At 32.5% G+C, this 18,429-nt stretch overlaps 1 protein-coding gene across 1 annotated transcript in view; it reads right to left on the minus strand.

The window, feature by feature from the left end:
- Nucleotides 1-1,365: 1,365 nt before the first annotated feature.
- Nucleotides 1,366-18,429, minus strand: part of LOC126897232 (serum response factor homolog) — a 36,767-nt gene continuing 19,703 nt past the window's right edge. Inside the window, exons 3-4 of the mRNA XM_050670668.1 lie at nt 5,738-5,891; nt 1,366-1,826 (exon numbers count right to left, since the gene is read on the minus strand). Of these exons, the coding sequence (XP_050526625.1) occupies nt 1,570-1,826; nt 5,738-5,891 (411 nt within the window). The 3' untranslated portion in view covers nt 1,366-1,569. The remainder of the gene's footprint in view (nt 1,827-5,737; nt 5,892-18,429) is intronic.

Raw genomic sequence — 18,429 nt, forward strand, 5'->3', positions numbered from 1 at the left:
AAAGCAAAAAAATAATGTTATTTTCAATTAAGCGAATAATTTAACATGCAATTGAATATAAGAGTGAAATTTTAAGTCATAGGAAACGTAAAATTCAAATATACGAATTAAGAAATTTAACAGATTCGCATCAAAACGACTTTTATGGCAGTGATGTTAACTACTGTCAAATATCATTTATACTTGTTCCAACTATTCCACGACTCCTTTGTTCTGGGTTTTTAATTTTCCAATAAGAGTGCTGCGTGTTTGTTACTTAAAAATTAATTGTTTTTAGATATATTGCGTATAAGTTTAATTGAACCTGAGAAAACAAAATATCTATACATTCGGTTCGTTTAACCCTTAAGCAGGCGAGTACCTATTTTTAACGTTCATAGTCGCGTGGGGATCTATTAGACCCAATTTTTAAAAAAGTATAAAATATGTATAAGAAAGTTCATTTTTTAAATTCAAAGACATTATTTGTTACCATATGATATATAAATATGGATAACAATTAAAAAATAAATAAATGACAAAATTATGTGCATTACTAAAAATTATATTACGAAAAAAAAAAAACTTAATTTTAAAAATTTCATTAAAAAATTTTGGTTTGTAAAAAAATTATTTTAACTGCAAAATCTTATTTTTAAGACGGTAAATAAAAGTTTTTACTAATACAAAATGTATTTTTATAAATTTTTTTTTGTATTTCTTTGAGCTCAAACACGGCTTATATTTATTAGTTTTATGTGTATTTACATTTATATAATAATTTTTCTAAATTGAATTTTTTTATTATTAATATTACAATTCATTTAATTATTATGACACGAGTATATACAATTATTCTGAATCTGTTGAACATTGATTTTTCTCCCAACAATCTTTGCATACTGTTTGGTATACGCGATGTATTTATTACGTGTTTTGTTCTTATTTGTTCCGTATCATCGAGTAGTGGAAATTCTCAATAGATTATTTATTTTTAAAACTTAATTGCACAGTCGGTGGTAGATCCACATAATTCCAATTTCACAATATTATATCGATTATAACATTGCATTTACGATAAAACGATATTTTGAAAAAAAATACAAGTCCAAAAAAAAATTATAACGTTACAAGTCGCGTGGGGGTCAATATGACCCATTTCAACTTTGATGGATATTTTAAGTCTTACATTTTTTTCTCGAAGGTATTTATTTATGAAAATCGATTCAGTATTACTATAAAAACCATCTTCTAAATTTTTATCTATGTACACCTTTTGTGCAATATAATACATCCGTTTTTATTTATGTGGGGGTATGCTAGACCCCCACGCGACTGTTTAAGGGTTAATGAAAATTTGTTGTTTTGAATAAACACAGTGCAATGTATTTAAAAAACGAATTTATAATCATGATTTACTTTGTATAAATATACACAAAAACTTGGTTAGAATATACATTTATATATCGATATGATAAAACATGATATAACTTGTTTTCAGTGAAGTGATGCATAAATATGTTTTAAAACAATACAATTATTCTAAAATTGACAATATGTCCAGTATGCTCTTGAATGAACATTTTTTCTCTAGGGATTTTGTATTTCCGACGGCTTGTTCCGGGAAGACTTGTTGCTGAGATCGGCGGGAGTTTGATGCGCCGCTGGAGGGTTAGACATAGACAACATGAACTGCTGTTGACCGGATGCCTGTTGCAACTGTCTGCCCAACTGACCGAGACGGTACAAAACGGCCGCTTGCTGTGATCCTGCTTCTGAAGAGTTCACCATGGCGGCCAAATTCGAGTACACTAATTCTGCGTTGCTGGATGACAATCGAAAAATCCCTGAAACAAACGTTAAAGATGAAACTCATTGACAACCAATCGACAAGAACAACATTTCGTTATAAAAAAATACACTTAAAATATCAATAGAAAATTTACACTTCTATTATTTACTAATTTATAGCTCTTTTGGAGGGAATAATGTTTTTATTAAGACGTGCTGGTTGTAAAAATATTTATATCGGCAAAAGTTTAATTTGTAAAAACGAGAGCAGAGATAGCCGAGTTTATTTTTTGAAATCGAGTTAAATTAATTGTTGGTTGAACAATTACGCACGAGCTAAATGTTCAGGTAAAATAATACCATTTCTAATACCCACAAGTCAAGAAAAACACATATTTTACATTAAACCCGATGCACTGAATTAAAACGAAGAGTTAGATGTTTTTTAATTCGATGTATTTTTATCATGTGGCAGAGGAGTTAAAAATACGTACTAATGACTAATGTGTTATGAATAACATTAAAAATTATCCGGTGAATTAATAAACTATAAAATATTACAGGTCAAAGCTATTTGTCTATTCATAAAGTGTTTGGTACAGTGGCCAAATCAACTATCCATTCTTCATTCATTAATATGACAGGAAATCGATAAAGGCACTACTTCCGTAGACTACACCAGAATTACGACTTCTGTGTACTGCTGTGAATTAATATGCGTGCAATACGTAATCATCTTAAGTTTTCAATTAAGAGTATTGCAGCGTATATACGTATATTTTTATGAGACTTTTAATGTGACGAAGTTTAAACACATAATACACGGGTTAATTTCAAGTCAAATAATGTACTCCAAAAACTATTATCTAAAAGTTGCTATGAATATTATAATATAAAATATACAATTATAATATATGAGACACGACAAATACATAAAATAAAATTGTTTTTTTATCACTTCGCTATTCGCAGATACGCAGCATTTGTTGTCAATTATGACTTTATCAACAGATATGCTTAAAGTGCGGTTGTAATACACTCTGTTGTGAGTTATGAATACACCGACTGACAATACAGAAAACATATCTGAGGATAATCATAATTGGCCATAAACGCTCCGAATCTGTGATAACGATATCAACAATTAGCTATCTGTATTTATGATCATATATTATCTCAAAAATTTGAAACTTTAAAGTTTTATATATAATAAACAAATAATGTCGTGTTGAAAATTCAAATGTCATTTCAAATTTTAGAATAAAACCTCAAACATTTTATTAAATTTAAAATATGTATTCCCGTTTGACAAAAACAAAGTAGACACCCTTACAATACATAAAAAACGAATTTAAAAAATATTACACATCTAATAATAATTCAAGAATAATATGTAAATTAAGGTACAAAAAAAATATATTTAGTCGGTAAAAACTATTCTTTCTCCAAGTTCATAGCTTTGAGACTGTCTTGAACAAACAATCACAACATAAAAATACTAACGCAATGTAGTTTTGCGAGTTGAAATTAACAAAACTTATTGTATTTAAATTGTTTTAAATTAATTAATTTATCATAGTAAATATTTATTAAATCTAGTCTATAAGAATTATTATATTAGGTAATTATTAATTACTACATAAATATAATTTATAAATAAAGCTTGAAAATTTTAAGAAATTTTATAAGGATAACTGTTAAGCTGAAACCTAAAATAAACCCACAATACTAACACCTCCAAAAGAATATTTAATTAAATTGTTTTATTATAATAAATGTATCAGATTTTTTAGTGGGCGTCCCATTAATTCAAAAACCATTTACAGTTGATTATTTAGAAAGCGATAAAGTATTTAAGATAACACAATTATACAAATCTAAATCTTAAAACATTTGAAACGATAGTAAAATGATTATCATACATATATTTATATGTATAAATATTTCAGTAACAACTTAATTGAAATTTAGATTTATAATATTAGATTGCACAGTAATTATGAGTTATCGAACAACTAACATGTAGTTTAACAATTAACAAAAGTGTGCTATACAGACATTTTATACGTCTCTCAAATCCATGAATAGATTTATTTCAACAATTATTGCAGGACACAAATACCCATAGCATAATAATTATATCCATCCAGACATCCTTCATTAACGTTTTAAAAATCGTACGCATTGAAATAATATTAAAATTATATACTCCAGCGAGTGACTGAATTTTGTTGTAGGATTCAAAAATAATTTGTGTGCCAACGCAGACATGGCCTCACAGCTGCTGGACTTTAAGTCAAGGCTTCCATTAAGTATAATACTTCCCCTCTGATTACCTAAATCGCTCTTAGNAATACTTCCCCTTTGAGTGCCTAAATCGCTCTTACTGTGCCTTTTCACTCTCTTTCTGTCCACCCAATCGCTCGATTTCAAAAATGATTTCTAAAAAAAAATCATACATAGCTGCTTCACTCGACAAAAACCCAAACAATTGTACGTTCTAAATGACACGTTAAAATTCTCTTAGTCACGGACGACGACGCACACATACTTGACACCTCGACGACGACACTAACCGCATATCACAACGGTTGCTTCTCTACGTTCGCAGAAGGCACACCTCGCACATAATAATAACAACACGGTTCACAGGCAACGGGTTAACAATGGCGCATTTAAATTGCACTGTTTTTATTATTATTATTATTATTATATTTTTATCATTATTGTTATTATTATTATTAACGACCTCACATGTATATAACAACAATATTCTTAATTGACGTTTGAATGCGTGCGTATTTAATAAATTACCATATTACTATTATTGTTATATTATGGCATTGTTAGCGTGTACACGGCGCGAGTCTCGACATCTGTCATCTCGGGGCAATAACATTGTTTCGCGGCGACGCAGCCCCGAAAATCGCCACTAACAAATCGTTACCCCGTCCGCGATCGCCCCCCAAAACGAGATAGACGATCTTCACGGGTTCAAGGGTTCGCGCCAATCACCTGCGTTTTATCCGCTTACATATCGCCGCCCAGTCATCGTGGAATGTACTCGATGTCCAAGTGACTTCGACGCGAGGAACGAAAGCGAACGAGAGAAAGATTAACCAAACAACGAACACAATGCGGTACCGATGATTAGGCTAATTCGTAGCAATAATAATGACTTAACTAATATCGACAAACTACGGGGGGGCCACCGTACGTGTGATTAAGTCATGTAAAAAGACCGCACGCATTTAATAACTCGGTGTAAACATGAGAGACTTAAGTGCATCTAGTTTGCCTACCGAATTCGCCGTATTTATGATTTTCACACAACACTGCACATTAATCGTTAATAATTCAATAAATCTTTTACTTGGTAATTTACTCGACTTGATTGGATTTCAACCCAATAATATTTAAATGCATTATTCAATTTAAGTGGAAAGTTGAGGCAAATAAGTTTATGTTTACTTTTTACCATCACATAAATGTCCGTAATTTCTCTTCGATGAAATAATAATGTTGATTTTTGATATTAAAAGCGAGTGAAAATATTTAGAAAGAAATTGACCGACATGTATTATGTCGTATAGTCGTAATTATCGCGCGACCATTGACCACCGCTTCCGGTGTACAGTTTTATTTTTTTAGTTGCCTGACAACAATGTACTCGATCCGGAATTCTATCAAAACGTGACATTATACCAAACGGGAACGGTTAAAGCCAAGCGGTCTGCGACGTTTTATTAAATTCTACAAACGTATCAGTAAGACTCGTTGAGACACCGATACAGTTTTTTCTTCTATAGTTATTATTTTAGAGTTGTCCGATGTAAGCGACCATAAAAGGCTTAGTCGGAAACGATATCGTCGTAAAGTGGAAAAAAAAAGTTACGCCAGTAAAAAAAATAAATAAACGGAGGAAAACCAATGATAACAGAATACGACCCGTTGTATGTTGACTTACCGGGAGACGATGTGGCGGCTGATGCTCCTTTTGCTACTGCTGCAGAAGAAGACGGTGGTGACCGGGCGTCCGACACAACGACCGGAGGCGGTGACTCCGAGCCACTAGACTCTGCGCCGCTGTCTGACGCTCTTGAGCTCATCCCGTCAGTTTCCTAGAAAGAACAAAAAATGTAATTAAAACAGTCAGTCCAAAGGTAATCAATTGCATCACCATCATATAAGAACGATGTCAATATAATTATACACAGATAGAGATATATGTTGCGATCCATTAATAATTTAAAGCGTTTCAAAATTATTTTTTGTAAATTCACAAAAAGAAATATCACAAATAGAAATTAAATTTTTATATGAAATAAATATTGTTTAAATAATAGAAATGTTCGTGTTAAAATACCATACCTATTTATTTGAATAATGTTTGCCTCGCTAATTTATTTAATTTTTTACGCTGACAATATAAAATAATAATTATTTATGTAATAGAAAAATTATTTGACAACTTTTAATAGTAGAGTTTTTACTTTTTAATAAATTATTTGATTTTAACAAAGTATAAAACATTTAAACAGATAAAAACAATTCATTTTTTGGAGGGAACAAATTAATAACTTTTTATCATGTAGATATACATGATAATGCTTAAACGTAGTTTCTTTGAAGTCAATTAATAGTAATAGCATCCAAAATAAAACTTTGACAACTCTGAGTGTACGCATTAATAAAAATACTAATAGTCTTTTGTTCCTCAATAAAACTAAAGGATAATTACATTCATATTAATATTGTCTACAACCGCGGTAACTAATGCTATTTGTGTTTAATAACTACAGTCGTACATTAGAAGAAAAAATGAAATTATACTTGTAGTAATGGGTGATAATTAATCATTGTTTATAATTGTTATAATAGTTATAATTGTTCAACAGGTGTGATACAGTAACACTGTTGAGAATCTTTTGAATTCTCAAGCGATGCATTTTATTAGATAAATGTTAGTAGGTACTAAATGGTTTTCACTTGTTTCGACATAACAAGTATTTTAAGACCGAAAGTATATAAATAGTATGGTAAAAATTAAAAAATATTGTCACTCTAAATAATTCATATAGACATTGTGTATTTGAAAACAAATCGGAACACAAAAAGTTGTTATGTGTTGACGTGGAACAAGTTCGTACAACATAAGAACAAATTTTATTCGAAGAAATCTGTGAACCTTAATAATGCAACGTCAAAGTTATTCACATAAAATCAACCTGCAAATGATCCATCAAAAGTTCAGACGAAACGAGTACAGAGTCATTAACGCCTACATGATTTGTCTGTCTGGTAGCGACGGATATAATAATCCATTCCAAAAATTTTTCTAGACCCCCAACTACTCCGGAGTACCGATAACATTCTCGGATCGTTGTAATTTCAGCACTACCATCTAAGGAATTCCAGTGTCCGTAATGTTTCTGTGGCTCTTTTTTTTTCGTACCTTTCCAATTGCACGTGTAGCGTCGGTCTGCGTACAGTGCGATAAAACATAATGATGGCTACCGACTGAAAATCTCCTGTACTGTACGGAGCATTTTTGCGCGCATTCTTTGAAGAAGCGTGCTTTTAATTAATGACGGATGGAGCCACTCGCGGTATTCCGGGTATGTTGGCACGGGCGAAAAAACATTGGTCCGTATGCACTCACAACTGTACCCGTGATTCGAGTATTGTTTACAAATTTCACGGATACCGACAATTGTTAGTTTATTCCCCTTTTTTTTCTTTTTTTTTATGCGCATAATTTATACCTCCCACCATTACTCCGCAGCAGCACTGGACTAATGACGACTACTATATCACTGAATAAAAAAAAAAAAAAAACTGATAATAATAAAAAAAAAAAAAAATTGCGCATACAATGGAGGTGCAGTTAAAAATACCTCTTATAAAAGAAACGTAGGAACGCGCAGGACAGATGTAGCCGCGGTGACGGGAGAGAGTAATGGGGGAAAAAAGTATCGGAGACAAAGACTGTCTGCCCCCGGTAGACGCATCGATATTGAAAAACAGACCGATCGATCCGATCCCAAGACCGAATCCCGTGGCAGTAGTGCGATGATGTGCCATCGTTGGCCGGCGACGAAGCGCGGGGAATGATCCGAATAAAACGTTTCGAAGAAAAGGTAAAGAATAATATATAATATAAAAAAATCGCAACAGGATGGCCGTTATTTATAGGTACAAGAACCGTGATTGACACTCGGAATGTGGATCTCCGTCCACCCCGACGAATACTACGCTGTAGCTTACACCGTTGGCCAATATTGTCGTCAACGGGCACGTATTACGTACAGTATACATTGTACACTGTATATGTCTTTTGTTAGAAGCAACACGTCCAAACGCAACCGTCATCATGTTATACGGTACATGGGTTTACACGCGCGTAAGATTCGATCCGAGAATCTTTGAGTGCATGTGAATTTGCCCCTTGAGACCAGAAAACGTACATCATCGGAACAAAGCTATTTTTTACTCGATGTAGATGAATCTCGAGTGAAAATCAAGTTATAAATTGGAAAACAATACATATCAGTATTTAATATTTTTGGATTCGGTACATATATTTGGAAGTTCAATAGTTAGGAGTACTAATTGCACGATTATCTCCATCTATTCCATACCACACCGCAAACGCCCAAATCAATTTATGACCGTGAATTGACTGTATTATATATTTTGAAGTGTTCTACTATTAATGACTCTCACAATTACTCCTGTGTAGAAGAGATCATTAACGGTTTGGCCGACATCACGGAAATGTCGTTTTTATGGCCGGACGTAGACGCTTGGGATATTATACACACACTGTGAGAAACAAATGATTAAAACCATATGGTCAAATCATGAGTGCAAAGTCGGAATGTTGAATGTCTAACAGTCGTTCGAGTTCAAACACACAAACGCACAAGTTTTGCTCGTCAGTGTTTACATGCACAAGATATCATTTCAAGAGCCAATTTAATTTTGATAAACTGGAAACTCTCGATAGCTTAAGGAGTCGAAGAATAGCTAATAGCTACAACACGATGTGCCTAAAAAAAAAACATCTGCAAAGAATATTTCTTCCAGTTGAATCGGTTTGTATTGCAGACGACTAATGTCAGGTACTGAAAGATCTTTAAGTGTATATTTCTGAATTAATCATGTGTTACTACGTCCATATTCTAAAAATAAATTAGTCGTAGTTTCAGTTCAAACCCATTTATGGATTCGACGAAAACAACAATATCTCATGGCATCAATCACGTGAGGGATGGCGTCGGTTTGCACGACTTTCATTTGCTAAACAAATTTTACTGTTTCATACACTTTTCCATGAACGTATTACTTGGTACTGGAACGGACGATTTTGTTTTAACACATCGATTGCTTCTTTGTAAATACCAAAATATTGCAATCATACGTATAACTTCAATATTGTATAGAAAACAAATAAAAAATTTAAGCAAAAGAAGTTCGTTGCAATTTTTCGTTTCAACTACGGCGCGCAAAAGTTCTATAGATTTAAATTGTATCTAATAATCGACGATGAGCAGGTAAGTGTTTGCCACCGGTCATCGTTTTACTTGCCGCACACGTCAATGCGTCTTTAATAATTACACAATCTTAAACAATTATCAAATACGACGGCGTGCGGTAGCAGAATCTGATGCCTACACTACGCTTTCTAATGAGTAGTAATATAATAATTATCATAATCACGTTGCACTGTCCAAGTACACTCGGCGCTATATCAACAAAATTCGTCGACGAGTATTCACTTATGTCTATTACCAGTCGTGTGCCAGACACGATAAATAGGTTTAGATTATTAGCTCTTGGATATTCAACGCGTTGATACATCAAAAATAAAACACAAGTATTTTTTCTTATAAATCCAAATGTGCCAGTAATGAGCACCTTATTGTGGAATGTCTTATGCTGTACATCAGCAGGCGCGGCGATAATTACACTGTACGCATGGAAGTACTACTGACGTTGTCGCCGCTGCTAATGAAACGTTCCAATCAAACGGTCATTCAAATTGTCAGTGGCGTGTACCCCCCGAAATGGAATCGAAAGGCACGCCGTGTTCTCAGTGTTGAACATACGTCTGTACAATATGTGTACACTTCACGAGTACTGCATTCTTGAAGGCGAAAATGATTTACGCTCGTCGATGTGGACCGTACAAACTTTTTTATTCTAACCGCCCGCTATCTGATCCCGTTGCACAATACGACGATTAAGCAAAAGCAATTTGTTTTATTGCAGCCCGCCGACGGCACGCGGTATGAGAAAACTTTTTTGGTCATCAAACAACTGTGTGATGATGAGATGATTATAATTTATCAGAACCGTTTACCTCGGGTAATTAATAACGGACGAATACTTCACCCGCTGATTTGTATCGCAGTGACGATTTAAAAATATGCTATAGGCGCAAACAATATTCATTTTTTTCTCTTGGTTTGACTCATTTACTTCAATGTGTGTTATTAACCAGATTTTCCACTTTTTAAAGATTCTTTATTGTACATAAATAAACATTATAGTGTTTAAACTTGAACAACGTATTTGCTTAAGTCAACAAAATATTGTTTATACGTTCGCCGATTTATATATAATTTTCCATTTCATAAATTTTAAATTGATTCGTCAGGTTTTTTTATTTTTTTAATAAATAAAAATTATAATTATACAGCATAACCTGATTACTTTATAAACTTGATTTTTTTTTTTTTTTATAAAATTTACTTTTTTTTTTTTTTTTTATAAAATTTACTGAAAAATGTTTTAATTAAAAAATGTCATTTGAAGAAAAAAAATACTCAACTTTAAAACACAATATCACTCAACAATATGTAATGGCGAAATTAAAGTGTCTTAATAATAGAAGCAACACTATGAGACATATAAAAAAATGTCTAGGGTTAGTCATGTCTAAAGTTCCGATGATTTAACAAAAGCGATTTTGAAGCCCATCAGAAAAACACTTTTCATAGTCTATAACGAAGGTGAATAGAACAACTTCGAAAAAAGCCTAGCGGAAATAAGAATTCGATATGGGAAAATAATAGTCAATAAATGGATGTTCCTAATGCGGTAATAAACTAAAATTGCCCTTAAAAAATCAAAAAAGACAAATCATTTTCATAAATATAAAGTAATTTTTTTTTTAATTGCTAGCTTTAGATTTTTAATTGAAATTAAAAACTTCATGAAAAACTAATTTGTTGACATTAATATATCTGAACGTATTTTTGTTTATTAAAATTAAAAACAAAGTGAAAATGGCATAAACAATAAAATTATAGTTGTTCAGTTATGTTACCTATATCTACATGGGGCTCGAGACAAAAAAAAAAGTTTTTTTTTTCTTATTGAAAAACGCAGTTGAGTTTTTGGTGTATGTATGTTACATTTGTGACAATTAAAATTTGTTTATTCGTGTAAAATAACTGACAAAATAGACAATACCTAATGGATTATGAAATTTATTTGGAAAAAATGTGTAACTGATGACATAAATACATTTTTCAGCTTTCAGAGCGTAGAAATTTATCTGAAGTATTAAGTTCTTCCGTTCGTAGTAGTGATTGCACAGTTTTTGTGGTTAAACAAACGTATGTCATGTCATAGTGGACAGTCGCGACAGCGTTGTGTGCCATAATAGATTTTTCCTTGGACTTTGTAACATTTTTGTCCAAGTCCGTACAACGCGGCGCTGCCATCACACGCGACTACATTACCGATCGCACGCCAGTTGCCGCCACAGTTTTTATTTCGCCGGATTCAAATTCTAATAGATCATTAGAGAGGCTCCGTCCAGGTTAAGTACCCGGCGGTGGCTAAGGCGTGGCCACCTCAGCCGATTGGACACCGTAGCGGCCGCTCAATTATCCGTCGAAATATTACTATCATTTGTAATGAAATAATCATAATAATAGTAGTGGAAAGAAACGCCGCCGCCGCCGCCGTTTCGTGTACGTAATTAATTTAACTGGCGCGAGTCGACGTCACCATATGGCGATGTCGGTAAAAAGCGCACGGGTCTTAAAAAACTTGATTTCGGTCAGACCAAAAAAAAGAAAAAATGATCCGCGTGCGTCAAAGTATAAATATATATGGTTTTTTTGTCCGTGTCATTCTTTTTAAAGAGAACACGATATAAAAAAAACAATGTCAAACGGGTTTTCGTTGTCTTGTCTCGGGAAAACGTTTTGTTTTACTTTACAACTTATGCAATGATGAATTTTAACGAGCTATGACTTGTAATTAACAATTGGTAACACGCTTACTCGGTAACGAGTACAGAATTATACCGTCTACCGAATTTAAAAGCAGAAAAACTATGAAACACACACCCACTACAGCCAATAAACAACCCGAAAATTGCGATTTCGACAAATTCGTAGAGCAGATAAATGTCATCGAAACAGATACGACAGGCATTTGACACACGGTGTGCATTAGGTTTAAAGGAATCGTCTGATTGGCGACTATTACAAATGTAAATTTATGTTGCTCAATGAATGGAATCGTGTTTGTGGTAAATACTATTGGCTTACATGTTTCAACGAGACAAGAATTTATTGCTTGCCGCGAATTTCTCGGCAGACTTTTGCATAAAAGTGAATAATCAGATAAAACACGACTAGAATTTACGTCGCAACGAGTAGACGTGGACTACTGGCGCGGATTTTTTTAATTATTGGAAACTATTGGTCGATAGAAACGCCTGTCGATTAAATTACTCCTTTAATATTTTTTCCGTTGCGTTCGAAGAGTGCTTAGAGACTTAGAAACGACACAATATCGAACTGTTATAAATACACTCGGACTCGATGAAAAATAATCCAACGGTTACGAATTAATCGTAACGCTTTCATTGACATACAAATGACTGCAATGGACATTATACATTTGTTTTGCGCCTTTGTCGAATTGAATAAAAAAATCCGTGGCGATAATAGTAGTGCGTTATCGCCAAGTCATTATTATGCATAAAGCGATGATGATATAAACCGGCATCATACATCCAAGTGTTTTATCGAGTATTTAGCCATTTAAGGAGTCCCTACCGTTTTTGGGCAGCACAAGGACGCGATAAACTGCTTTGCCAAAGTAAAACGATTCGGTGGAACTAAAAAACATAATGTTACACTGCTTTGAATTTGGGAGAGGCCTCTATTTAATAACACGGGCTTTTTGCCGTCTTCTTGTAAATCGCATAAAAATATCGCTATTTTCGAATATAATACTGTGTTAGGTTGTTCCAAAATGCCAAACAGATTCGGAGACATGGCAAACGTTGTGACTCAAATTTAGAACGCTAATAGAACTTTTTGATAATCAAAACTATCAAAGGTCTAATTGTCTACGATAAAATAATGTTTAAAAACGGAGGAAAATACACGAAAAAAAATGATTTTGGTATGGTAAATGTTTAGGAGAACCATATTATAGTATTTGCAACTGTCTTTGTCAGTAGTTCTACCTAGTAACGTATGGTTGGATCAGCCAAATTAATTTAGTTATTATACATGGTTATTTTTACCCAAGTATTTAGTTAGAGCAACTATATAGTATAGGTAATACGACCATATTATTATGGATAACTGGACAACAAATATAAAATAAAAATGGTATTTAGCGTTTGTTATTGTTTGTAAGTACTGTTATAATTTGTACAAAGATATGTTAATTAATGCGCTATTCGGTTTTGATTGTTAATGCGCTATTTATGTTATATAAAGTATATTTTATAAAGTTCTTAAATTATTATCGAAACTATTAACACATATTATTATTATTTTATACGTAGTATATGACAAAAAAATACCCTAAAAATGCGGTAACATTTAACAAATAGTCAACAATTTAGTTTGGTAGGCTTAACCAAACGTATAGTTAAGTTAACTATAACGTATGGCTTATACAACCGTTTCATTAGGTTACTACAACCTATTCAACAAAAGTCCATACAACTATGTCATATAGTTATAACAACCATAGGATACTAACCACATAAGCATGGTAATTTTAACCATAGTGCATAGCTGTCGCTATATTAACACTAAATTTTGGGATACCGTGACCATTTAAATGGTTAACCTAACCATAATTATTTTCCGTGTATACATCCAATAAGTACCGTATTATTTCGGATAGATTTTCAAATATAAAATAAAAGTTATCGATCTGGACAAGTGACGATGATCTACTTAATACGTAATGAAACATTAAAGGTGTATTTTCGTAGACATTTAACTGACATCACTTCAATAGAGTCGATCTACTGGTTTCAATAGGTTTTCCATTACAGTACAGATCGACACTGACAATNTTTCATTAGGTTACTACAACCTATTCAACAAAAGTCCATACAACTATGTCATATAGTTATAACAACCATAGGATACTAACCACATAAGCATGGTAATTTTAACCATAGTGCATAGCTGTCGCTATATTAACACTAAATTTTGGGATACCGTGACCATTTAAATGGTTAACCTAACCATAATTATTTTCCGTGTATACATCCAATAAGTACCGTATTATTTCGGATAGATTTTCAAATATAAAATAAAAGTTATCGATCTGGACAAGTGACGATGATCTACTTAATACGTAATGAAACATTAAAGGTGTATTTTCGTAGACATTTAACTGACATCACTTCAATAGAGTCGATCTACTGGTTTCAATAGGTTTTCCATTACAGTACAGATCGACACTGACAATGTAAAATATTTATGGTATTCAAAAACCTGAATTTAGATTTTTTTTTTATAGTTGTAGTTTGACATCGATGATACTATTTTTAATTATTGTTTGATATTTCTAATTAAATATTTGAATTTGTTTTATTTCGTTTATGAGTGCGCGTAAAGTTGATTTTAGTGAAAAAAATTTGTTGACCCACTTTACACCAAAAACAATAATTCTATATTCATGTAAATGCACAATAATAGCCAGTCAGACGTCTTCCCACGTCGAGTATACAAACAGAGCCGAAATCAGACAATTTGTATTCAATATTTGTTTTAAAATACCAAGTCAGCGAACAACACGATCCATAAATTATCAATTTAATGACAATACTATTATCTTCCATTTATTAACTTTTCTTATTATTTACGAATCTTATAAGGTTTCTCTGCGGAAACACTGGCGATAATTCAATAAAAATATGAAATTAAATTGTGTATATTTACATAACTAACGATATTTAAACACGTATAAGATCTCAAAATAAAAACCAATGGCCGTTTGCGGACATATTACCTTAAAGGTATCGAAATGTTTTCTAATGATTTATTAGGTCAATTTCAAATGAGTTTTGGTAGTTTTATAATTCAATAACAATGATTATAAAATCGGTCCGTGGGAAATTATATTGTTGTTATTTCCATAATTGCTAAGCCGAAAAAATAAAAATTTAGCTTTTTAAACGATTCTCGAGTGAACATTTTGGGTGTGGACGTGACATAAAAACGTAACGAAAACATTACAACGACTACATAATTTATAAACAAACTCGAACAACGATATTGATTGCGTTTACTCAGCTAATGTATTTTATTTTATATAAAGCGACTTCTCGGTAAACAATCTGAAGAAATAAATGTGCAATCGATAGACTGTGTACAGTCAGCCATGACCAAATTTAACTAAAAAATTGCACCGGTCATTTCCAAACGTAACACAACAATTGAAAAAAAAGTTGATAAGTACGGAATTTTCCCTACTTGTTTTTCCTGACGATTGAAATGATTATAAGAAAAAAATTTAACCTTTCCGAAAAATTGTATTTTTTTTAGTAATGTAATGAACTATTTATGAATATCTAAAATGTGTGTATTTTTATTCGAGAAACTAAAACAATTCAGAATTTTCTGAAAAAAACGTAAATCATTTTCATACAACCTTCAGTAATTTTAAAATAACACAACTCATCACATATAATGAATTATTTATTTTAAAGAATCATTTCGACGGTATAAAGAAAGGACTTTAGAATTAATATTTTATTCTTAAAAGAAATAAAATTATTGTAAATTTTAAAACAAGGCATGGCGTCACATGTTTAAATTGATATTTATTCTTGCAAGCCATTAACAAAAACAAAAAAATATGATGTTATCATTAAGATTCTTATCCATGTTAAAGAAATATACATTTAAAGCTGTTTTCTTAGAAATGATTAATTTTTATTTTGATTTCATTTGTCTTCATGTCAAAATAATTTATTATGCTAATTCCATTTTAACAAAAAAATTATTGTTTCAGTAAGCATATTGACATTCACATTTGATAAATTTGATGAAATCTATTCTTAAAATATTCAACGTTTTTACAATTTTCATATAAACGTTTATTTATAGTCCAAACTATAGTTGTCCAAAATCAATACTTAAAAGATTAATGTTTCTTTATATGCATTATTTTACATATACACATGTTCATTAAAATGTACGAATTGCATTGTGTAATTTTTTTCAATTCATTCTTCACTATTGATTCTAGTAAAATTCTGTCACACTTATCTATGTATAGATGTACAAAAAAAAAAAGAGTAAATATTTTTTTCCTTTTCTTGTCATGGTATCGCTATTTGTTTTCAACGTCTGTGATGTCTAAACGCCAAGCGAGTCTAATAAAATAGACTGTGCTGGAATTCGCGAAGAAAACGTGATCGAAGAAAACCAGTATCGCGCTTTAAAGGGGCGACAAGGCTGTTAGGAGAGGAAGGGGTCATCAACATGGTGGCGGATTGAATAAAAAAAATTCTTGACCGGGATTTTTATCTTTCGGAGGCAAATAAGTTATGCGATGATCGCTTAGGACCTTTCGAACAGTAAAGTGAAAGTAATCAAAAGAATGACGTTTGCATTAAGAAATGATACTGAGAAACACGTGGATGAGTTCAGTCGTATTTTACTAAAAGTTTTCCACGCAAAACGAGACGACTGGTTGTCACTTTACACCGCCTAAATGTGATTGCGACAACAGGCGTTCTAATGAATGTCTACAGGACATCATCATAAAGTGGATACATTTTTTATCGTTTCATTAATAAACATCATATTTCTATGTCCATAACATAGGAGGGTGTAGCGTGGGATACAAGAAGGTGCGCGTTGTTTTATTTTGACCGCGAAAAAACCGGAAATTGGTTTCCAATAACGTCGTGTAGGACCCGCACACAGAACAGTTTATCGTCTGATAATAGTGGTAACATCTTAATAGACAATATGTGATTCTCAACGCAGTAAAGGTAAGACGTTCGCCCTAAGACAACGATAATACAAGTGTCTAATGCAAAACTAAATACACGTATTGAAAATGATTAAAAAGTAAATGGTTGTCGACTTTGCCGTAATTACACTGGCGCAATATTTTCTTTCTGTTTTACCCTTTTGCGGTCCAATTTCAGAGCCATAGCGACCCAACAGAAAGTGCATATATCATTTAAATATCGACATAATTATTAACGGCAATCAATGAAGTAAAATTGTATGAAATAGATGACGTGACCGAACAAATTCGGTAAAAAAACGAGGTGTGATTCAAGCCGGTTTGAAAACATATAAGTGACAGACGAATTCCAACAGAACTTCTTTCAAATGAAATTTGCAATAAACCGTTAATTAATAAGTGAGTGCATTTTAAAATCCACGGAAGCCGAGTTACTTTGTCCGCTGGCTTTATAATCATTGGCCGTCGCGACAGAGGAATGTTTATAAAACGTTGGCAAGTACGTTATTTTTTCCGGACGGCAGAAAAAAGTAAATTGCCAATAATTATAAACGACGTTTTTGAATGGCAAATGTTTTATACCTATTTAGAATAACAACAATGTAACATTCGCAGAAACCAACTGTTGATAACATTAACGTGAAAGATTAACGTTTAGTGTGCGATTTTTCGTTGACCAATTGCGTGTCACAGACGTTTATTCTCGAAACTGATAACGCCAAGTATGCGAAAATCTTGTTTTGTTATTTGCCACTTTCGATCATATTGTAGCGCGAGATTTTTCGTTAAAATTTTATCGTCTAAAGCACATTCGAAAACAAATCGATTTCATTGATATTTTCAACGGACGGCGACAGTTAATAGAAGTTTTGTCTTCATTGTTATTCTTATGGGGCGCAGATGTTATGAAATCGGCCAATACTATTACTCCGCCGCCCCAAGGATGTATTTATTTTACATTATAAATCATAAAAAATATACATATATCGTAAACGTTAAGTATAACCAGCATGTACAATTAGGTGCTCAGAACATGACAGAACGACAAACAAACATAATTATAATAATAATGTCATATTTAACTAATGTGACACACATCATTACAACGTCAGAAAACGATAACTCGCTCAAGAAAAATCTCAAGTTTTACAGTTAGCGCACGTACTGTACAACAGGTGGCACGACGTAAGGACAACTCCTAACGTTGAGCAAGAATAATTACTATTCAGTTTATTTTTTACTTGTACAATAATGTTGTTCTTTATTTTGCAAACGTCCACTGAGCCTGCTGAAACTCATTGGAAATAATTATCAGCTCTAGTCAAATTATCTAAAAAATCGTTTTTCCCTAGTGCACATTTTGCAAATGTTAATTGTACATTGCGTTTCAAA

The sequence above is a fragment of the Daktulosphaira vitifoliae genome, unplaced genomic scaffold (assembly GCF_025091365.1).
Source record: "Daktulosphaira vitifoliae isolate Bord-2020 unplaced genomic scaffold, ASM2509136v1 Scaffold_1, whole genome shotgun sequence".
Classification (NCBI taxonomy): domain Eukaryota; kingdom Metazoa; phylum Arthropoda; class Insecta; order Hemiptera; family Phylloxeridae; genus Daktulosphaira; species Daktulosphaira vitifoliae.